This window comes from Somniosus microcephalus, unplaced genomic scaffold (assembly GCF_052327205.1).
Source record: "Somniosus microcephalus isolate GS21.2 unplaced genomic scaffold, FLI_Smic_1.0 unresolved_chr2, whole genome shotgun sequence".
NCBI classification, from domain to species: Eukaryota; Metazoa; Chordata; class Chondrichthyes; order Squaliformes; family Somniosidae; genus Somniosus; species Somniosus microcephalus.
The window spans coordinates 91,849,132-91,872,454 of NW_028225180.1; the positions used below are offsets into that span (position 1 = coordinate 91,849,132).

Below are 23,323 nucleotides of genomic sequence, written 5' to 3' on the forward strand. Positions count from 1 at the left end.
AACCTGAGCTTTATATAAACTGTAACATCACTTCAGCGTTTGTATTCCAGCCCCCTGAGATAAAGGCCAACATTGCATCAGCCTTTTAAAGTTATTTTTTGACCCTGTCCACTGGCTTTTAGTGATTTCTCTCCTTCGAGCCCTAAGTCTCTCTGCTCCCCCACAGTTCCGAGCGTCTCACCATTTGGAAAATGGTTGTTAGTTTGCCCAAGGGAGCTGGAGAGGAATTTCCCCCCAGTTCTTCCTGCATTGGCTGGGGGAGGGGTGGAGGGGGGCGGTGGTGGTGGTGGGGTGTGGACGGTCTTTACTGCTGGGTTCTCCCGCCCAATGTCAGCGGATCCTAATGAAGTTAAAAAACAAACAAACGTGGGCGTCGGGGGGTGGGTGGTACCGTGGGGGGGGGGGGGAGGGAGAGGATCTGTGATGCCCACAGCAGTCGAATATCCCGCGTCAAGAATCACCACTTGAGCTTTTTGCTAGAGCTAAGCTGGCATCCTGGGTGGGGAGGCGATTCTGGGGGGGGGGGGGAAACGAGGAAATGAAGAGAGCGCACGGTAGCGCTATAGGGTCCAGCGTCTGACCCTAGAAGGCCCCTCCTCACCGTCACCCTGCCAGAGTAGACAGGCTGTACTTCCATATATCTTCTGTAAAAAAAGAACAACATTTTTTCAGGCTGATTTATTTTCGGAATGTGTGACTTCCCCTTTAAAACTTCCCCGGAGCCCTTAAAGGAGCCTCAGGGGCCCTAAGGTGGGGCTCCAAAGCTCATTGGCTGCAGTTTGTGCTGAATCTAAAGCTAGAAACAGCACCCCTGTCACTTCACGATCAGCAGCAGCTGGAGGTATCTGCCTCCCCTTTAAAGCTTCCAGGTGGGCTGTGGGCACTTGCATGGCCCTGGCTGGGGAGGTTTGCCGTGGTCTCTTCGCAGCGTCTGGTGTGTGTGCACTACCCGGCTGAACTCACGCTCTCTCTCTCTCAGCATGGAGCCCGGGCCCGGGATGTCAATAATGGAGCCTGCTGCAGCCGAGGTGGCCCTTGGTTCCCTGGGACACAGCCTGCAGCTGCAGCAGCAGCAGCCTGTCCCTCGCTGTCGCACAGCACCCAGGATTAAAGAGGAGAGGCCGGACCGAGGTAAGGCTGGGGGAGGGGGCGGCCTTCGGAGACCACAGAGACAGGAGAGGGGGGAGGGGGCTGCCTTTGGGGCCCCCGCAGAGCCGAGACAAAGGGTGTTTGTTCGCTGTGCAGGCTTAGCGACTGCCATAGACTGGCAGGCAGCTCCATCTGATGGACAGAGCCGCAATGGCAGGGAGTGGAGAGAGGGAGAGGGGGATGGGGGAGAGTGATGTGGGGGAGGAGGGATAGGGGAGGGGGGAGGGGGAGGGGGAGGGGAGGGAGGGAGGGGGAGGGGAGGGGGGGAGGGGGAGAGGGGGGAGGGAGAGAGGGAGGGGGAGGGGAGGGGAGGGGGGAGAGGGAGGGGGAGGGAGAGAGGGAGGGGGAGGGGGGAGAGGGGGATGGGGGAGAGGGATGTGGGGGAGGAGGGATGGGGAGGGGAGAGGGGGAGGGGAGAGAGGGAGGGGGGAGGGGAGAGAGGGAGGGGGGAGGGGAGAGAGGGGGAGGGGGGAGAGGGAGAGAGGAAGGGAGAGAGGGGGAGGGGAAGGGAGAGAGGGGGAGGGGAGGGGAGAGAGGGAGAGGGTGGGGAGGGGGAGGGGAGAGAGGGGGAGGGGTGGAGAGGGAGAGGGGGGAGGGAGAGGGAAAGAGGGAGGGAGAGAGGGGAGAGGGGGGAGAGAGGGGGGAGGGGAGAGAGGGAAGAGAGGGGGGAGGGAGGAGAGGGGGGAGGGGAGAGAGGGGATGGGGGGAGGAGAGGGGAGAGGGGGCAGGAAAGGGGTGGGAGAGGGGGAGGAGGAGAGAAGGAGGGGAGAGAGGGGTGGAGGGGGAGGGGTGGAGGGAGAGAGGGGGAGGGGTGGAGGGAGGGAGGGGTGGAGGGAGAGAGGGGGAGGGGTGGAGGGAGAGAGGGGGGAGGGCAGGTGGGAGAGGAGGTGAGGGGAGGGGAGGGGGAGAGGGGGTGGGGAGGGGAGAGGGAGAGAGAGGGAGGGGGGAGGGGAGTAACAGGTAGCGGGGAGGGGAGAAAGAGGGAGAGGGGGAGTGAGAGGGGAGAGAGAAAGGGGGAGGGGGAGAGGAGAGAGGGGGATGGGAGAGAGGGGGGAAGGGGAGAGAGAGGGTGTGAGGAGGAGGGGAGAGAGAGGGTGTGAGGAGGAGGGGAGAGAGAGGGTGTGAGGAGGAGGGGAGAGAGAGGGTGTGAGGAGGAGGGGAGAGAGAGGGTGTGAGGAGGAGGGGAGAGAGGGGGGAAGGGGAGAGGGGGGAAGGGGAGAGAGGGGGAAGGGGAGAGAGGGGGAAGGGGAGAGAGGGGGAATGGGAGAGAGGGTTCGAGGGATGGGGAGAGAAGCATGGCAGGGGGACTGGGAGAGGGAAGGGGTTGGGGAGGGGGGGGAGGGGAGAGAGGCATGGGAGCAATGGGGGAGGGGGATAGGGGAGGGCAGAGGTAGGGGGAGGGTAGTGGGTAAAGAAGTGGGGGAAATAGGGGGAGCAGCGGTCTGATGCTGCTTTATATTGTGCTATTTCTTATTCCTATTTAAATAGGTTCAGACACAAGAGCCGGAGCTCCGCCTGTTCTGTGTAACCGCTGTGTGCCCTTTCTAAAACCAGCCGTCGAATTTGACCTGTTCTTTTAATGTGGCAATTCACCATCAGGGGACATATTCTTTCATTTGCTTGCTCTCTACGTCCCTGCCTGTCTCTCCCTCGTCTTTCTCTCATTCTCTCTGTGGCCGTCATAGTTTCTCTATCTGTATCACGCACCTTCTCATAGAGTCATAGAGTTATACAGCACAGAAAGAGGCCCTTCGGCCCATCGTGTCCGCGCCGGCCATCAAGCCCTGTCCAGTCTAATCCCATTTTCCAGCATTTGGTCCGTAGCCTTGTATGCTATGGTGTTTCAAGTGCTCATCCAAATGCTTCTTGAATGTTGTGAGGGTTCCTGCCTCTACCACCCTTTCAGGCAGTGAGTTCCAGATTCCAACCACCCTCTGGGTGAAAAAGTTCTTCCTCAAATCCCCTCTAAACCTCCTGCCCCTTACCTTGAATCTCTGTCACTCTCATTCTCCACACACATTAAAGCACGGGAATGATTGCTGTCGCTGCTGGGATTCAGTCACAATTATATGGCGGAAGGCAAGTGTCTCAATAAACGGATGGGTCAGTGTAGAGGGAGCTTTACTCTGTATCTAACCCGTGCTGTACCTGCCCTGGGAGTGTTTGATGGGAGAGTGTAGAGGGAGCTTTACTCTGTATCTAACCTGTGCTGTACCTGCCCTGGGAGTGTTTGATGCGACAGTGTAGAGGGAGCTTTACTCTGTATCTAACCCGTGCTGTACCTGCCCTGGGAGTGTTTGACGGGACACTGTAGAGGGAGCTTTACTCTGTATCTAACCCGTGCTGTACCTGCCCTGGGAGTGTTTGATGGGACAGTGTAGAGGGAGCTTTACTCTGTATCTAACCTGTGCTGTACCTGCCCTGGGAGTGTTTGACGGGACAGTGTAGAGGGAGCTTTACTCTGTATCTAACCCGTGCTGTACCTGCCCTGGGAGTGTTTGACGGGACAGTGTAGAGGGAGCTTTACTCTGTATCTAACCCGTGCTGTACCTGCCCTGGGAGTGTTTGACGGGACAGTGTAGAGGGAGCTTTACTCTGTATCTAACCCCGTGCTGTACCTGCCCTGGGAGTGTTTGATGGGACAGTGTAGAGGGAGCTTTACTCTGTATCTAACCCGTGCTGTACATGCCCTGGGAGTGTTTGATGGGACAGTGTAGAGGGAGCTTTACTCTGTATCTAACCCGTGCTGTACCTGCCCTGGGAGTGTTTGACGGGACAGTGTAGAGGGAGCTTTACTCTGTATCTAACCCCGTGCTGTACCTGCCCTGGGAGTGTTTGATGGGACAGTGTAGAGGGAGCTTTACTCTGTATCTAACCCGTGCTGTACATGCCCTGGGAGTGTTTGATGGGACAGTGTAGAGGGAGCTTTACTCTGTATCTAACCCGTGCTGTACCTGCCCTGGGAGTGTTTGACGGGACAGTGTAGAGGGAGCTTTACTCTGTATCTAACCCCGTGCTGTACCTGCCCTGGGAGTGTTTGATGGGACAGTGTAGAGGGAGCTTTACTCTGTATCTAACCCGTGCTGTACATGCCCTGGGAGTGTTTGATGGGACAGTGTAGAGGGAGCTTTACTCTGTATCTAACCCGTGCTGTACCTGCCCTGGGAGTGTTTGACGGGACAGTGTAGAGGGAGCTTTACTCTGTATCTAACCCGTGTTGCACCTGCCCGGGAGTGTTTGATGGGGACAGTGTAGAGGGAGCTTTACTCTGTATCTAACCCATGCTGTACCTGCCCTGGGAGTGTTTGATGGGACAGTGTAGAGGGAGCTTTACTCTGTATCTAACCCATGCTGTACCTGCCCTGGGAGTGTTTGATGGGACAGTGTAGAGGGAGCTTTACTCTGTATCTAACCCCGTGCTGTACCTGCCCTGGGAGTGTTTGATGGGACAGTGTAGAGGGAGCTTTACTCTGTATCTAACCCGTGCTGTACCTGCCCTGGGAGTGTTTGATGGGGACAGTGTAGAGGGAGCTTTACTCTGTATCTAACCCCGTGCTGTACCTGCCCTGGGAGTGTTTGATGGGACAGTGTAGAGGGAGCTTTACTCTGTATCTAACCCGTGCTGTACCTGCCCTGGGAGTGTTTGACGGGACAGTGTAGAGGGAACTTTACTCTGTATCTAACCCGTGCTGTACCTGCCCTGGGAGTGTTTGACGGGACAGTGTAGAGGGAGCTTTACTCTGTATCTAACCCGTGCTGTACCTGCCCTGGGAGTGTTTGACGGGACAGTGTAGAGGGAGCTTTACTCTGTATCTAACCCCGTGCTGTACCTGCCCTGGGAGTGTTTGATGGGACAGTGTAGAGGGAGCTTTACTCTGTATCTAACCCGTGCTGTACCTGCCCTGGGAGTGTTTGATGGGACAGTGTAGAGGGAGCTTTACTCTGTATCTAGCCCGTGCTGTACCTGCCCTGGGAGTGTTTGACGGGACAGTGTAGAGGGAGCTTTACTCTGTATCTAACCCGTGCTGCACCTGCCCTGGGAGTGTTTGATGGGGACAGTGTAGAGGGAGCTTTACTCTGTATCTAACCCATGCTGTACCTGCCCTGGGAGTGTTTGATGGGACAGTGTAGAGGGAGCTTTACTCTGTATCTAACCCGTGCTGTACCTGCCCTGGGAGTGTTTGATGGGGACAGTGTAATGGGAGCTTTACTCTGTATCTAACCCCGTGCTGTACCTGCCCTGGGAGTGTTTGATGGGACAGTGTAGAGGGAGCTTTACTCTGTATCTAACCCCGTGCTGTACCTGCCCTGGGAGTGTTTGATGGGACAGTGTAGAGGGAGCTTTACTCTGTATCTAACCCGTGCTGTACCTGCCCTGGGTGTGTTTGATGGGACAGTGTAGAGGGAGCTTTACTCTGTATCTAACCCGTGCTGTACCTGCCCTGGGAGTGTTTGATGGGACAGTGTAGAGGGAGCTTTACTCTGTATCTAACCCCGTGCTGTACCTGCCCTGGGAGTGTTTGATGGGACAGTGTAGAGGGAGCTTTACTCTGTATCTAACCCGTGCTGTACCTGCCCTGGGAGTGTTTGATGGGACAGTGTAGAGGAAGGTTTTTTTTATTCGTCCGTGGGATGTGGGTGTCGCTGGCAAGGCCCAGCATTTATTGCCCATCCCTAATTGCCCTTGAGAAGGTGGTTGTGAGCCACCTTGTTGAACCGCTGCAGTCCGTGTGGTGAAGGTACTCCCACAGTGCTGCTAAGGAGGGGGTATCAGGATTTTGACCCAGTGACAATGAAGTAACGGCGGTGTAGTTCCAAGTCAGGATGGTGTGTGACTTGGAGGGGAACTTGGAGGTGGTGGTGTTCCCATGCGCCTGCTGCCCTTGTCCTTCTAGGTGGAAGAGGTCACGGGTTTGGGAGGTGCTGCCGAAGGAGCCTTGGCGAGTTGCTGCAGTGCATCTTGTAGATGGTACACACTGCAGCCACGGTACACCGGAGGTGGAGGGAGTGAATGTTTAAGGTGGTGGATGGGGTGCCAATCAAGCGGGCTGCTTTGTCCTGGATGGTGTCAACCTTCGAGTGTTTTTGGAGCTGCACTCATTCAGGCAAGTGGAGAGTATTCCATCACACTCCTGACTTGTGCCTTGTAGATGGTGGAAAGACTTTGGGGATTTAGGAGGTGAGACACTCGCTGCAGAATACCCAGCCTCTGACCTGCTCTTGTTGCCACAGTATTTATGTGGCTGGTCCGGTTAAGTTTCTGGCCAATGGTGACCCCCAAGATATTGATGTTGGGGGATTCGGCAATGGTAATGCCGTTGACTGTCATGGGCGGTGGTTAGACTCTCGCTTGTTGATATCAAGGTGAAAGAATAGGACAAGCGGTCTTCAGGCCTGGCACTTGTGTGGCGTGAATGTTACCTGCCACTTATCAGCCCAAGCCTGAACGTCATCCAGGTTTTGCTGCATTCGAGCATGGACTACCCTGTGCAGTCATCAGCGAACATCCCCACTTCTGACCTTATGACGGAGGGAAGGTCATTGATGAAGCAGCTGAAGGTGGTTGGGCCCAGGATACTGCCCTGAGGAGCTCCTGCAGTGATGTCCTGGGGCTGAGATGACTGGCCTCCAACCACAACCATCTTCCTTTGTGCTAGGTATGACTCCAACCAGTGGAGTCATTCCCCCAATTCCCATCGACTTCAATTTTTGGTAGGGCTCCTTGATGCCACGCTCGGACAAATGCTGCCTTGATGTCAAGGGCAGTCACTCTCACCACACCTCTGGAATTCAGCTCCTTTGCCCATGTTTGGACCAAGGCTGTAATGAGGTCTGAACCCGAATGGTCCTGACGGAACCCAAACTGGGCATCAGTGAGCAGGTTATTGGTGAGTAAATGGCGGGAGGCTCGGAGGTCGAACCGGTAGGAGAGGAGGCGGCCAGTGGACCGAGGGCGGGAAAAGCAGGCCCTGGAAGGTCGGACACCGCGGGAGGCTCGGAGGTCAGACTGGGTGGAAGGAGAGCCAGGGAGAAGCAGGCCCCGGGACGTCGGTACCACGGCGGCTGAAGATTGTCGGGCAGGAGTGCGGGAAAGGCGGAGAGAGGCGAGAGCGGATCCTATTGTGATGGCGCCGATGAAGATGGCTGCCGTCCTTGCGGGCTCCGTGCGTACCAGCAGCTAAGTGTCCTTTGCTGCTTGGTGCGCTCGGCTCGTTAAGAAAAAAGCATTTCACTGACTGGATTTCACTTGTTGTATTTGGTTATATGACAAATAAAAAAATTGAAATTGAATTAAATGCCACTTGATAGCACTGTCAGCGACACCTTTCATCACTTTGCTGATGATTGAGAGTAGACTGATGGGGCCGTAATTGGCCGGATTGGATTTGTCCTGTGTTTTGTGGACAGGACATACCTGGGCAGTTTTCCACATTGTCGGGTAGATGCCAGTGTTGTAGCTGTACTGGAACAGCTTGGCTAGAGGCGTGGCTAGTTCTGGAGCACGAGTCTTCAGCAATACAGTCAGGATGTTGTCAGGGTCCACAGCCTTTGCTGTATCCAGTGCGCTCAGCCGTTTCTTGATTATCACGTGGAGTGGATCGAATTGGCTGAAGACTGGCTTCTGTGATGGTCCCGTTTGCCCATTACCCCTGTGCTCGCTGACCTACATTGGCTCCCGGTTAAGCAGTGCCTCGATTTCAAAATTCTCATCCTTGTTTTCAAATCCCTCCATGGCCTCACCCCTTCCTATCTCTGCAATCTCCTTCAGCCCCACAAACCCCCCCCCCCCACCCCAAGATATCTGCGCTCCTCTAATTCTGCCCTCTTGAGGATCTTGAGGGGAGAGGGCAGGGAAGTGGACGTGAGTCTAGATTCGGATCAGCCATAATCCTATTGAATGGCGGAGCAGGCCCAAGGGGCCGTATGGCCTACTCCTGCTCCTACTTCTTATGTTCTTATGTTCTTATCCCTGATTATAATCGCTCAACCTCTGGCGGCCGTGCCTTCTGTTGCCTGGGCCCTAAGCTCTGGAATTCCCTCCCTAAACCTCTCCGCCTCGCCTTCCTCCTTTAAGACGTTCCTTAAAACCGACCTCTTTGACCAAGCTTTTGGTCACCTGCCCTAATTTATCCTTATGTGGATCGGTGTCAAATGTTTTGTCTTAAAATACTCCTGTGCAGCGCCTCGGGATGTTTTACTACATTAAAGGCACTATATAAATACAAGTTGTTGTTGTTGTGGTGGGGACCTCAGGGGGAGGCCGAGATGGATCATCCACTCGGCACTTCTGGCTGAAGATGGTTGCAAACGTTTCTTTTGTACTCGTGTGCTAGGTTCCGCCATCATTGAGGATGGGGATGTTCAAGGAGCCTCCTCCTCCTGTCAGTTGTTTAATGGTCCACCGCCATTCACAACTGGATGTGGTAGGACTGCAGAGCTTTGATCTGATCCGTTGATTGTGGGATCACTTAGCCCTGTCTATAGCATGCTGCTTCCGCTTTTTAGCATGCATGTAGTCCTGTGTTGCCGCTTCCCCAGGTTGGCACCTCATTTTTATGTACGCCTGGTGCTGCTCCTGGCATGCTCTTCTACATTCTTTATTGAACTAGGGTTGGTCACCTGGCTTGATGGTAATGGTAGAGTGAGGGATATGCAGGGCCATGCGGTTAGATTGTGGTGGAATACAATTCTGCTGCTGCTGATGGCCCACAGCGCCTCATGGATGCCCAGTTTTCAGCTGCTAGATCTGTTCTGAATCTATCCCATTTAGCACGGTGGTAGTGCCACACAACACGATGGAGGGTGTCCTCAGTGTGAAGACGGGACTTCGTCTCCACAATGACTGTGCGGTGGTCACTGCTACCAATGCTGTCATGGACAGATGCATCTGCGACAGGTAGATTGGTGAGGATGAGGTTAAGCAGGTTTTCCCCTCGTGTTGGTTCTCTCACCACCTGTTGCAGGCCCAGACTGGCAGCTATGTTCTTCAGGACCTGGCCAGCTCGGTCAGTAGTGGTGCTACCGAGCCACTCTAGGTGACAGACATTGAAGTCCCCCACCCAGTGTACATTCTGTGCCCTTGCTACCCTCAGTACTTCTTGCAAGTGGTGTTCAACATGGAGGAGCACTGATTCATCAGCTGAGGGAGGACGGTAGGTGGTAATCAGCAGGAGGTTTCCTAGCCCATGTTTGACCTGATGCCATGAGACTTCATGGGATCCGGAGTCAATGGTGAGGACGCCCAGGGCCACTCCTTCCCGACTGTATACCACTGTGCCACCACCCCTGGTGGGTCTGTCCTGCCGGTTGGACAGGACATACCCAGGGATGGCGATGGAGAATTCTGGAACATTGGCTGAAAGGTACGATTCTGTGAGTATGACTATGTCAGGCTGTTGCTTGACTAGTCTGTGGAGCAGCTCTCCCAATGTTTGGTTGATGGGGCAACGTGGAGGGAGTGTTGGTGGGACAGTGCAGAGGGAAAGTTTGATGGAATGGTGTAGAGGGAGTGTTTGATGGGACAGTGCAGAGGGAGAGTTTGGTGGGACTGTGTAGGGGGAGTGTTTGATGGGACAGTGCAGAGGGAGAGTTTGATGGGACAGTGTAGGGGGAGTGTTTGATGGGACAGTGCAGAGGGAGAGTTTGATGGGACAGTGTAGGGGGAGTGTTTGATGGGACTGTGTAGGGGGAGTGTTTGATGGGACAGTGTAGGGGGAGTGTTTGATGGGACAGTGTAGGGGGAGTGTTTGATGGGACAGTGTAGGGGGAGTGTTTGATGGGACTGTGTAGAGGGAGTGTTTGATGGGACAGTGTAGGGGGAGTGTTTGATGGGACTGTGTAGAGGGAGTGTTTGATGGGACAGTGTAGAGGGAGTGTTTGATGGGACAGTGTAGAGGGAGTGTTTGATGGGACAGTGTAGGGGGAGTGTTTGATGGGACAGTGTAGGGGGAGTGTTTGATGGGACAGTGTAGGGGGAGTGTTTGATGGGACAGTGTAGGGGGGAGTGTTTGATGGGAGAGTGTAGAGGGAGAGTTTGATGGGACAGTGGCGTTAGTGGCAGTGCAGAGCAGTGACCGAATAGAGTGGAGCGCATCGGGGAGCACATCCTGCCAGCGGGAGGTCGGAAGGCCCCTAGACCTTAAGGCTAGCAGGGCGGCCTTCCAAACTGTCGCATTCTCTCTTTCCACCTGTCCGTTCCCCCGGGGGTTGTAACTGGTGGTCCTGCTTGTGGCAATACCCCTAGCTAGCAGGTACTGACGGAGTTCGTCGCTCATAAACGATGAGCGCCAGTCGCTATGGATATAGCTGGGGAAACCGAACAGGGTGAAGAGGTCGTTCAGACATTTAATGACCGTGGCACTGGTCATGTCCGGGCAGGGGATGGCGAACGGGAAACGGGAGTACTCATCAATAATGTTGAGGAAGTACACATTGCGGTCGGAGGAGGGGAGAGGCCCTTTAAAATCAACGCGAAGGGGCGAGTGGCTTTTATCAGGTGAGCCCTGTCTGGTCTATAAAAGTGCGGTTTGCACTCAGCGCAGACTTGGCAGTTCCTGGTCATGGTCCTGACCTCCTCAATGGAGTAAGGCAGGTTGCGGGCCTTGATGAAGTGGAAGAACCTGGTGACCCCCGGGTGGCAGAGGTCATTGTGGAGGGCCCGCAGTCTATCGATCTGCGCGCTGGCGCAGGTGCCACGCGATAGAGCATCCGGGGGTTCATTGAGCTTCCCGGGCCGGTACAAGATCTCGTAATTGTAGGTGGAAAGTTCGATTCTCCACCTCAAGATCTTGTCGTTTTTGATTTTGCCCCTCTGCTTGTTGTTAAACATGAAAGCAACTGAACGCTGGTCAGTGAGCAGGGTAAATCGTTTTCCGGCCAGGTAGTGCCTCCAATGACGCACAGCCTCCACAATAGCCTGGGCCTCCTTCTCAACAGCGGAGTGTCTGGTCTCCGGGCCCTGGAGGGTTCGTGAAAAGAAGGCCACGGGTCTCCCCGCCTGATTGAGGGTAGCGGCCAGGGCAAAGTCGGACGCGTCGCTTTCCACCTGGAAGGGGATGGATTCGTCCACTGCGTGCATGGTGGCTTTGGCAATGTCTTCCTTGATACGGTGGAAGGCTAAGCGGGCCTCTGCCGTCACGGGAAAAGAGGTGGACTTGATCAGCGGACGGGCCTTGTCCGCATAGTAGGGGACCCACTGGGCGTAATAAGAGAAAAACCCGAGGCACCTCTTCAGGGCCTTGAGGCAGTGGGAGTTCCATAAGGGGACGCATCCGGTCGGGGTCGGGGCCGATGACTCCGTGTTCCACAACACAGCCAAGGATGGCGAGGCGGGTTGTGCGGAATATGCACTTCTCCTTGTTATACGTCAGGTTGAGGAGTTTGGCGGTGCAGAGGAATTTTTTGAGGTTTGCGTCATGGTCCTGCAAGTCATGGCCGCAGATGGTCACATTGTCCAGATATGGGAAAGTGGCCTGCAACGCATTTTGATCGACCATCCGGTCCATCTCCCTTTGGAAGACGGAGACCCCGTTGGTGACGCCAAAGGGAACCCTAAGGAAGTGATAGAGGCGGCCGTTTGCCTCAAAGGCAGTATACTGGCGGTCCTCAGGGCGGATAGGGAGCTGGTGGTACGCTGATTCCAGGTCAATGGTCGAGAAGATGCGGTACTGCGCGATCTGGTTGACCATATCAGCTATGCGGGGGAGTGGGTAAGCGTCCAGCAGGGTGTAGCGATTTATTGTCTGGCTGTAGTCGATGACCAGGCGCTGCTTCTCGCCGGTCTTAACGACCACAACCTGGGCTCGCCAGGGGCTGGTGCTGCCCTCAATAATCCCTTCCTTCAGGAGCCGCTCCACTTCGGTTTTAATGAAAACCCTGTCTCCGGCACTGTATCGCCTGCTCTTTGTGGCGATGGGCTTACAGTCGGGGGTGAGGTTAGCAAACAGTGGGGGGGGGTGACTCTGAGTGTGGAGAGGTTGCACCTGGTGCGCGGCGGGCAATTTGGAAGCTGCTGGCTGCGGACTGTGAGTGGGGGGAGGGGGCCACCGTACGCCATCGTAACACTTTTAAGGTGGCACTGAAAATCTAACCCCAGTAGAACGGCAGCGCAGAGGTCGGGCAGGACCAGAAGTTTAAAATTATCGTACACAGTCCCGTCTACTACGAGTGTCACCACGCAGTAGCCGCCAATGTCCGCCGACTGGGACTCGGAGGCCATAGAAATCCGCTGGTGCGCAGGCAGGACTGGGAGATAGCAACGCCGCACCGTGTCGGGGTGGATGAAGCTCTCCGTGCTCCCAGAGTCAAAAAGGCAGATTGTTTCGTGACCATTTACCTTAATGTCCATTGTGGAACTGGCCAGCTGGTGCGGTCTTGCTTGGTCCAGTGTAACGGAGGCCAGCGTAGGGGTCGGTGTGTCGCTGCGACTATCAGATGAGGCGGTGTTGGGGGCCTGCTGCGTCCCGGCTGTCGTCCAAGATGGCGGCGTCCATGATCCCCATGTGGCTGGAGGCGTCCAAAATGGCTGCTGTTCCGGTGGTTCGCACATGGCTGGGGAGGCCCAAGATGGCGGCCCGCACGGCCCACACGCGGCGCTGCTGGGGTTCGGGGTGGCTTTGGCCCTGCAGACGCTGGCGTAGTGTCCCTTCTTCCTGCAGCCTGAGCAGATCGCATTTTTCGCCGGGCAGCGCGCTCTGGGGTGTTTGGCCTGGCCACAGAAGTAGCATTTCTGGCCTTGGGGCACTGCTGTCTGGCCTTGGGACACTGCTGCGGTAGTTGGGCCGTTGCTGGGATGTGGCTGGGGTGGCACGGCGCTATGAGACGGTCCTACCGTGTCCCAGGCTGTCGTTCCCCGCGGCGTCCACGGTGCAGAGGAGTAGGCATCCATGCCCCGGTAGGCTGCGTCCAATGATAGTGCGAGTTCAGAGGCCTTGTTGAGGTCGAGGTCACTCTGCTCCAACAGTCGCTGTCGGGTGTAATTGGACCTGTGGCCCGCTACAAAAGTGTCCCGGATAAGTTCCTCTGTGTACACGGCGGCCTTTACATCCTTACAACCACAGGCCCGGCCAAGCACAGACAGTGCCTGAAGGTATTCCTCGGTCGATTCCCCAGGTTGTTGTTTACGACTCCCCAGAAGGTGTCTGGTGTACACTTCGTTCACTGGGCGCGTGTACTGGTCCTTGAGGAGCTTGATAGCATCCGCGTACGAGGTCGCGTCTTGGATGACCGAGTACACTCGGTGGTTCACTTTGGAGGTCAGGACATCCAGTTTGTCCTCGTCCGATTTGATTGCAGCGGAGGCGGTCAGGAATTTTTCGAAACACCTAAGCCAGTGAGTAAACTTGGTGGATGAGTCTGCCTCCCGATGATCTAAGTCCAGGCATGCTGGTGTGAGGATCTTCTCCATTATAAAAATCTTGTTAATAAAATTGATGCGCTATCAATAACTCAAAAGACTGAGATTAAGTGAGTAATTAACAGGCTTTTATTAACAAGAGAATGAAGGTGTGCCTCGAGTGGTCGACCGGTCCAGAATACAAAGGGGCTGTGGAGCAGTCACCTTTATACCTGGATTCGTGGGAGGAGTCAGCCGAGGCATGCACAGGCATGTACACAGTGGAATACAAACAGTGGTTTACCACAGACAGTGTAGGGGGAGTGTTTGATGGGACAGTGTAGGGGGAGTGTTTGATGGGACAGTGTAGGGGGAGTGTTTGACGGGACAGTGTAGGGGAGTGTTTGATGGGACAGTGTAGGGGGAGTGTTTGATGGGACAGTGTAGGGGGAGTGTTTGATGGGACAGTGTAGGGGGAGTGTTTGATGGGACAGTGTAGGGGGAGTGTTTGATGGGACAGTGTAGGGGGAGTGTTTGATGGGACAGTGTAGGGGGAGTGTTTGATGGGACAGTGTAGGGGGAGTGTTTGATGGGACAGTGTAGGGGGAGTGTTTGATGCGACAGTGTAGGGGAGTGTTTGATGGGACAGTGTAGGGGGAGTGTTTGATGGGACAGTGCAGGGGGAGTGTTTGATGGGACAGTGTAGGGGGAGTGTTTGATGGGACAGTGTAGAGGGAGTGTTTGATGGGACAGTGTAGGGGGAGTGTTTGATGGGACAGTGTAGGGGGAGTGTTTGATGGGACAGTGTAGGGGAGTGTTTGATTGGGCAGTGTAGGGGGAGTGTTTGATGGGACAGTGTAGGGGGAGTGTGTGATGGGACAGTGTAGGGCGAGTGTTTGATGGGACAGTGCAGGGGGAGTGTTTGATGGGACAGTGTAGGGGGAGTGTTTGATGGGACAGTGTAGGGGGAGTGTTTGATGGGACAGTGTAGGGGGAGTGTTTGATGGGACAGTGTAGGGGGAGTGTTTGATGGGACAGTGTAGGGGGAGTGTTTGATGGGACAGTGTAGGGGGAGTGTTTGATGGGACAGTGTAGAGGGAGTGTTTGATGGGACAGTGTAGGGGGAGTGTTTGATGGGACAGTGTAGGGGGAGTGTTTGATGGGACAGTGTAGGGGGAGTGTTTGATGGGACAGTGGAGGGGGAGTGTTTGATGGGACAGTGTAGAGGGAGTGTTTGATGGGACAGTGTAGGGGGAGTGTTTGATGGGACAGTGTAGGGGGAGTGTTTGATGGAACGGTGTAGGGGGAGTGTTTGAGGGGACAGTGTAGGGGGAGTGTTTGATGGGACAGTGTAGGGGGAGTGTTTGATGGGACGGTGTAGGGCGAGTGTTTGATGGGACAGTGTAGGGGGAGTGTTTGATGGGACAGTGTAGGGGAGTGTTTGATGGGACAGTGTAGGGCGAGTGTTTGATGGGACAGTGTAGGGCGAGTGTTTGATGGGACAGTGTAGGGCGAGTGCTTGATGGGACAGTGTAGGGGGAGTGTTTGATGGGACAGTGTAGGGGGAGTGTTTGATGGGACAGTGTAGGGGAGTGTTTGATCGGACAGTGTAGGGCGAGTGTTTGATGGAACAGTGTAGGGCGAGTGTTTGATGGGACAGTGTAGGGCGAGTGTTTGATGGGACAGTGTAGGGGGAGTGTTTGATGGGACAGTGTAGGGGAGTGTTTGATGGGACAGTGTAGGGCGAGTGTTTGATGGGACAGTGTCGGGGGAGTGTTTGATGGGACAGTGTAGGGGGAGTGTTTGATGGGACAGTGTAGTGGGAGTGTTTGATGGGACAGTGTAGGGGGAGTGTTTGATGGGACGGTGTAGGGCGAGTGTTTGATGGGACAGTGTAGGGGGAGTGTTTGATGGGACAGTGTAGGGGGAGTGTTTGATGGGACGGTGCAGAGGGAGTGTTTGATGGGACAGTGTAGGGGGAGTGTTTGATGGGACAGTGTAGGGGGAGTGTTTGATGGGACGGTGTAGGGCGAGTGTTTGATGGGACAGTGTAGGGGGAGTGTTTGATGGGACAGTGTAGGGCGAGTGTTTGAAGGGACAGTGTAGGGGGAGTGTTTGATGGGACGGTGTAGGGCGAGTGTTTGATGGGACAGTGTAGGGCGAGTGTTTGATGGGACAGTGTAGGGGGAGTGTTTGATGGGACAGTGTAGGGGGAGTGTTTGATGGGACGGTGTAGGGCGAGTGTTTGATGGGACGGTGTAGGGGGAGTGTTTGATGGGACGGTGTAGGGGGAGTGTTTGATGGGACGGTGTAGGGGGAGTGTTTGATGGGACAGTGTAGGGAGAGTGTTTGATGGGACAGTGTAGGGGAGTGTTTGATGGGACAGTGTAGGGGGAGTGTTTGATGGGACAGTGTAGGGGGAGTGTTTGATGGGACAGTGTAGGGGAGTGTTTGATGGGACAGTGTAGGGGGAGTGTTTGCTGGGACAGTGTAGGGCGAGTGTTTGATGGGACAGTGTAGGGGGAGTGTTTGATGGGACAGTGTAGGGGGAGTGTTTGATGGGACAGTGTAGGGGGAGTGTTTGATGGGACGGTGTAGGGGGAGTGTTTGATGGGACAGTGTAGGGGAGTGTTTGATGGGACAGTGTAGGGGGAGTGTTTGCTGGGACAGTGTAGGGCGAGTGTTTGATGGGACAGTGTAGGGGGAGTGTTTGATGGGACGGTGTAGGGCGAGTGTTTGATGGGACGGTGTAGGGCGAGTGTTTGATGGGACTGTGTAGGGGGAATGTTTGATGGGACAGTGTAGAGGGAGTGTTTGATGGGACAGTGTAGGGGGAGTGTTTGATGGGACAGTGTAGGGGGAGTGTTTGATGGGACAGTGTAGGGGGAGTGTTTGATGGGACAGTGTAGGGGGAGTGTTTGATGGGACAGTGTAGAGGGAGTGTTTGATGGGACAGTGTAGGGGGAGTGTTTGATGGGACGGTGTAGGGGGAGTGTTTGATGGGACGGTGTAGGGGGAGTGTTTGATGGGACAGTGTAGGGGAGTGTTTGATGGGACAGTGTAGGGGGAGTGTTTGCTGGGACAGTGTAGGGCGAGTGTTTGATGGGACAGTGTAGCGGGAGTGTTTGACGGGACGGTGTAGGGCGAGTGTTTGATGGGACGGTGTAGGGCGAGTGTTTGATGGGACGGTGTAGGGGGAGTGTTTGATGGGACAGTGTAGTGGGAGTGTTTGATGGGACAGTGTAGGGGGAGTGTTTGATGGGACAGTGTAGGGGGAGTGTTTGATGGGACAGTGTAGGGGGAGTGTTTGATGGGACAGTGTAGGGGGAGTGTTTGATGGGACAGTGTAGAGGGAGTGTTTGATGGGACAGTGTAGGGGGAGTGTTTGATGGGACGGTGTAGGGGGAGTGTTTGATGGGACAGTGTAGGGCGAGTGTTTGATGGGACAGTGTAGGGGGAGTGTTTGATGGGACAGTGTAGGGGGAGTGTTTGATGGGACAGTGTAGGGGGAGTGTTTGATGGGACAGTGTAGGGGAGTGTTTGATGGGACAGTGTAGGGGGAGTGTTTGATGGGACGGTGTAGGGCGAGTGTTTGATGGGACGGTGTAGGGCGAGTGTTTGATGGGACAGTGTAGGGGGAATGTTTGATGGGACAGTGTAGAGGGAGTGTTTGATGGGACAGTGTAGGGGGAGTGTTTGATGGGACAGTGTAGGGGGAGTGTTTGATGGGACAGTGTAGGGGGAGTGTTTGATGGGACAGTGTAGGGGGAGTGTTTGATGGGACAGTGTAGAGGGAGTGTTTGATGGGACAGTGTAGGGGGAGTGTTTGATGGGACGGTGTAGGGGGAGTGTTTGATGGGACGGTGTAGGGGGAGTGTTTGATGGGACAGTGTAGGGGAGTGTTTGATGGGACAGTGTAGGGGGAGTGTTTGCTGGGACAGTGTAGGGCGAGTGTTTGATGGGACAGTGTAGGGGGAGTGTTTGACGGGACGGTGTAGGGCGAGTGTTTGATGGGACGGTGTAGGGCGAGTGTTTGATGGGACGGTGTAGGGGGAGTGTTTGATGGGACAGTGTAGTGGGAGTGTTTGATGGGACAGTGTAGGGGGAGTGTTTGATGGGACAGTGTAGGGGGAGTGTTTGATGGGACAGTGTAGGGGGAGTGTTTGATGGGACAGTGTAGGGGGAGTGTTTGATGGGACAGTGTAGAGGGAGTGTTTGATGGGACAGTGTAGGGGGAGTGTTTGATGGGACGGTGTAGGGGGAGTGTTTGATGGGACAGTGTAGGGCGAGTGTTTGATGGGACAGTGTAGGGGGAGTGTTTGATGGGACAGTGTAGGGGGAGTGTTTGATGGGACAGTGTAGGGGGAGTGTTTGATGGGACAGTGTAGGGGAGTGTTTGATGGGACAGTGTAGGGGGAGTGTTTGATGGGACAGTGTAGGGGAGTGTTTGATGGGACAGTGTAGGGGGAGTGTTTGATGGGACAGTGTAGAGGGAGTGTTTGATGGGACAGTGTAGGGGGAGTGTTTGATGGGACAGTGTAGGGGGAGTGTTTGATGGGACAGTGTAGAGGGAGTGTTTGATGGGACAGTGTAGGGGGAGTGTTTGATGGGACAGTGTAGAGGGAGTGTTTGATGGGACAGTGTAGGGGGAGTGTTTGATGGGACAGTGTAGGGGGAGTGTTTGATGGGACAGTGTAGAGGGAGTGTTTGATGGGACGGTGTAGGGGGAGTGTTTGATGGGACAGTGTAGGGCGAGTGTTTGATGGGACAGTGTAGGGGGAGTGTTTGATGGGACAGTGTAGGGGGAGGGTTTGATGGGACAGTGTAGGGGGAGTGTTTGATGGGACAGAGTAGGGGGAGTGTTTGATGGGACAGTGTAGGGGGAGTGTTTGATGGGACAGTGTAGGGGGAGTGTTTGATGGGACAGTGTAGGGGGAGTGTTTGATGGGACAGTGTAGAGGGAGTGTTTGATGGGACAGTGTAGGGGGAGTGTTTGATGGGACAGTGTAGGGGGAGTGTTTGATGGGACAGTGTAGGGGGAGTGTTTGATGGGACAGTGTAGAGGGAGTGTTTGATGGGACAGTGTAGGGGGAGTGTTTGATGGGACGGTGTAGGGGGAGTGTTTGATGGGACGGTGTAGGGGGAGTGTTTGATGGGACAGTGTAGGGGAGTGTTTGATGGGACAGTGTAGGGGGAGTGTTTGCTGGGACAGTGTAGGGCGAGTGTTTGATGGGACAGTGTAGGGGGAGTGTTTGACGGGACGGTGTAGGGCGAGTGTTTGATGGGACGGTGTAGGGCGAGTGTTTGATGGGACGGTGTAGGGGGAGTGTTTGATGGGACAGTGTAGTGGGAGTGTTTGATGGGACAGTGTAGGGGGAGTGTTTGATGGGACAGTGTAGGGGGAGTGTTTGATGGGACAGTGTAGGGGGAGTGTTTGATGGGACAGTGTAGGGGGAGTGTTTGATGGGACAGTGTAGAGGGAGTGTTTGATGGGACAGTGTAGGGGGAGTGTTTGATGGGACGGTGTAGGGGGAGTGTTTGATGGGACAGTGTAGGGCGAGTGTTTGATGGGACAGTGTAGGGGGAGTGTTTGATGGGACAGTGTAGGGGGAGTGTTTGATGGGACAGTGTAGGGGAGTGTTTGATGGGACAGTGTAGAGGGAGTGTTTGATGGGACAGTGTAGAGGAGTGTTTGATGGGACAGTGTAGGGGGAGTGTTTGATGGGACAGTGTAGGGGGAGTGTTTGATGGGACAGTGTAGGGGGAGTGTTTGATGGGAGAGTGTAGAGGGAGTGTTTGATGGGACAGTGTAGGGGGAGTGTTTGATGGGACAGTGTAGGGGGAGTGTTTGATGGGACAGTGTAGGGGGAGTGTTTGATGGGACAGTGTAGGGGAGTGTTTGATGGGACAGTGTAGGGGGAGTGTTTGATGGGACAGTGTGGGGGAGTGTTTGATGGGACAGTGTAGGGGGAGTGTTTGATGGGACAGTGTAGCGGGAGTGTGTGATGGGACAGTGTAGGGGGAGTGTTTGATGGGACAGTGTAGGGGGAGTGTTTGATGGGACAGTGTAGGGGGAGTGTTTGATGGGACAGTGTAGGGGGAGTGTTTGATGGGACAGTGTAGGGGGAGTGTTTGATGGGACAGTGTAGGGGGAGTGTTTGATGGGACAGTGTAGGGGGAGTGTTTGATGGGACAGTGTAGGGGGAGTGTTTGATGGGACAGTGTAGGGGGAGTGTTTGATGGGACAGTGTAGGGGGAGTGTTTGATGGGACAGTGTAGGGGGGGAGTGTTTGATGGGACGGATGTAGAGGGAGTGTTTGATGGGACGGTGTAGGGCGAGTGTTTGATGGGACAGTGTAGGGGGAGTGTTTGATGGGACGGTGTAGGGCGAGTGTTTGATGGGACAGTGTAGGGGGAGTGTTTGATGGGACAGTGTAGGGGGAGTGTTTGATGGGACAGTGTAGGGGGAGTGTTTGATGGGACAGTGTAGGGCGAGTGTTTGATGGGACAGTGTAGGGGGAGTGTTTGATGGGACAGTGTAGGGGGAGTGTTTGATGGGACAGTGTAGGGGGAGTGTTTGATGGGACAGTGTAGGGGGAGTGTTTGATGGGACAGTGTAGGGCGAGTGTTTGATGGGACAGTGTAGGGGGGTGTTTGATGGGACAGTGTAGGGGGAGTGTTTGATGGGACAGTGTAAGGCGAGTGTTTGATGGGACAGTGTAGGGGAGTGTTTGATGGGACGGTGTAGGGGGAGTGTTTGATGGGACAGTGTAGGGGGGGTGTTTGATGGGACAGTGTAGGGGGAGTGTTTGATGGGACAGTGTAGGGCGAGTGTTTGATGGGACAGTGTAGGGGGAGTGTTTGATGGGACAGTGTAGGGGAGTGTTTGATGGGACAGTGTAGGGGGAGTGCTTGATGGGACAGTGTAGGGGGAGTGTTTGATGGGACGGTGTAGGGCGAGTGTTTGATGGGACAGTGTAGGGGGAGTGTTTGATGGGACAGTGTAGGGGGAGTGTTTGATGGGACGGTGTAGAGGGAGTGTTTGATGGGACGGTGTAGAGGGAGTGTTTGATGGGACGGTGTAGGGGGAGTGTTTGATGGGACAGTGTAGGGGGAGTGTTTGACGGGACAGTGTAGGGGGAGTGTTTGATGGGACAGTGTAGGGGGAGTGTTTGATGGGACAGTGTAGGGGGAGTGTTTGATGGGACAGTGTAGGGCGAGTGTTTGATGGGACAGTGTAGGGGGAGTGTTTGATGGGACAGTGTAGGGGGAGTGTTTGACGGGACAGTGTAGGGGGAGTGTTTGATGGGACAGTGTAGGGCGAGTGTTTGATGGGACAGTGTAGGGGAGTGTTTGATGGGACAGTGTAGGGGGAGTGTTTGATGGGACAGTGTAGGGGGAGTGTTTGATGGGACAGTGTAGGGGAGTGTTTGATGGGACAGTGTAGGGGGAGTGTTTGATGGGACAGTGTAGGGGGAGTGTTTGATGGGACAGTGTAGGGGGAGTGTTTGATGGGACAGTGTAGAGGGAGTGTTTGATGGGACAGTGTAGGGGGAGTGTTTGATGGGACGGTGTAGGGGGAGTGTTTGATGGGACAGTATAGAGGGAGTGTTTGATGGGAAAGTGTAGGGCGAGTGTTTGATGGGACAGTGTAGGGGGAGTGTTTGATGGGACGGTGTAGGGGGAGTGTTTGATGGGACAGTGTAGGGGGAGTGTTTGATGGGACAGTGTAGAGGGAGTGTTTGATGGGACAGTGTAGGGGGAGTGTTTGATGGACAGTGTAGGGGGAGTGTTTGATAGGACAGTGTAGAGGGAGTGTTTGATGGGACAGTGTAGGGCGAGTGTTTGATGGGACAGTGTAGGGGGAGTGTTTGATGGGACAGTGTAGGGGGAGTGTTTGATGGGACAGTGTAGGGGGAGTGTTTGATGGGACGGTGTAGGGGGAGTGTTTGATGGGACAGTGTAGGGGGAGTGTTTGATGGGACGGTGTAGGGGGAGTGTTTGATGGGACAGTGTAGGGGGAGTGTTTGATGGGACAGTGTAGGGGGAGTGTTTGATGGGACAGTGTAGGGGGAGTGTTTGATGGGACAGTGTAGAGGGAGTGTTTGATGGGACAGTGTCGGGGGAGTGTTTGATGGGACAGTGTAGGGGGAGTGTTTGATGGGACAGTGTAGGGGGAGTGTTTGATGGGACAGTGTAGGGGGAGTGTTTGATGGGACGGTGTAGGGGTTACAATTTGAGTGGGGGATTGTGACAATGTGCTATTTCATTGCCTTAGAAGATGAAGCCTTTCCGAATTGCGAGGGCTCAGGACTCGTCCCTGAAGCTGGGCCTTTGACTCCAGCAGAAGCGATGGAGCCGGCTGCCCAGCACGTCTGCAAGAGCCGGCTGCCCGGCCGGGATCACCGGCGGTATTACCAGGAGCGTTGGAAGATGGAGTACCTGATGGACTACGACTGCCTGCGGCACGGCCTGGTCTGCATGGTGTGCGGCAGCGCGCTCGCCACCCTCAAGCTCAGCACCATCAAGCGGCACATCCTGCAGAAGCACCAGGACTCCATGCTCCTCACTCGCACCGAGAAGGAGGTTGTCATCGCGACCTGGATCGAGCACCTCCTGAGCCACAGCTACCCGCAGGAGGAGCCAGGTACCCCGGGGCCCGAGCACCAGCCGGATCCTTCCCCAGGTAGGTCTTGCACCAGCAGAACAGGAGGGGCCTTCAACCCCCAACAGCCCTGGTCCCTTGTTTGTGTTGTTGCTGGATCGCCAAGCCCTGAGACCTGCCTTCTCACCCGAGGAACAGGAGGCCATTCAGCCCCTCGAGCCTGTTCCGCCATTCAATTAGATCATGGCTGGTCTGGATCAACTCCATTTCCCCACCATTTACTGAGTTAAATAATATTTACAGCACAGAAGCAGGCCATTCGGCCCAACTGCTCCGTGCCGGTGTTTCTGCTCCACACCAGCCTCCTCCCGCCCCTCTTCATCTCACCCCATCAGCAGATCCTTCTATTCCTTTCTCCCTCATGTGTTTATCCAGCTTCCCCTTAAATCCATCTCTGCTATTCACCTCAACCACTCCCTGTGGCAGCGAGTTCCACATTCTCCCCACTCTCTGGGTAAAGAAGTTTCTCCTGAATTCCCGATTGGATTTATTAGTGACGATCTTATATTGACGGCCTCTAGTTCTGGTCTCCCCCACAGTGGAAACAGCTTCTCTGTGCCGACCCTCTCGAACCTTTCACTATCTTAAAGACCTCAGCCCCACTTGCCCACACCACACTGCCCAGAAGATCCCGGCTTTGCTGTGCACCGAGGGGAAGGTACGACTGGACTATGTGCAGGGGTCGGGGGAGGACGAGGGCGGGGTTTTTTAAAATGCGGTATTCCAACTCCTGACCACCATCCATTGGTTGTGAGCTGGTGGGTGTCGGGGGAGGGGTAGCTTCAGGTTCAGCTGCGATGCCTCCCACAGTCGCATTGCCTGCAGGTTTATGTGAAGGAGGACCAGGAGAAGGTAGCAGAGGGCATGTGAGAGCGGTGCCACTTTGACTTCATTCGTTTGATTGCTACGCTTTGTTTGTGACAAGCCCACTCCTGTTCCTCCCACCGCTCCGTGCCTCACTCGGAGCCCAGCCCTCTGCCCCGGGAGGTGTCTCGCTCGCTCAATGGGAGAAACAACGCGGGAACACCGAGCCAGTCGGAGACTGGGCACGAGAGCCAAACCGAAGGCTCCTACACCAGACTTTGGGAGAGGTGCAGAACCTGTTACAGACAGCGAGCAGCGGAGAGGTAGACCGGCAGACAGACTGTGCCATGGGGAGATGGGCCCAGCTCCGC

The 23,323-nt window shown here is 55.1% G+C and overlaps 2 protein-coding genes across 2 annotated transcripts in view; both read left to right on the forward strand.

The window, feature by feature from the left end:
• LOC147093026 (uncharacterized) overlaps positions 1-957 on the forward strand; it is a 2,617-nt gene extending 1,660 nt beyond the window's left edge. Inside the window, exon 2 of the mRNA XM_085975719.1 lies at positions 863-957. Within this exon, the coding sequence (XP_085831845.1) occupies positions 863-957 (95 nt within the window). The remainder of the gene's footprint in view (positions 1-862) is intronic.
• On the forward strand, positions 722-23,317 carry zfta (zinc finger translocation associated). The gene is made up of 2 exons (XM_085976353.1): positions 722-1,131; positions 21,762-23,317. The coding sequence occupies exons 1-2, from the start codon at positions 981-983 to the stop codon at positions 22,376-22,378; spliced, it is 768 nt and encodes a 255-aa protein (XP_085832479.1). The 5' UTR covers positions 722-980; the 3' UTR covers positions 22,379-23,317.
• Positions 23,318-23,323: the final 6 nt, after the last annotated feature.

What these genes read in the sequence shown, in the direction of transcription:
- zfta (XM_085976353.1), top strand. Translation starts at nt 981, where the DNA reads ATGGAGCCCGGGCCCGGGATGTCAATAATGGAGCCTGCTGCAGCCGAG. An exon ending in AGAGGAGAGGCCGGACCGAG is followed by an intron (nt 1,132 to 21,761) that starts GTAAGGCTGGGG and finishes TCATTGCCTTAG; the next exon opens with AAGATGAAGCCTTTCCGAAT.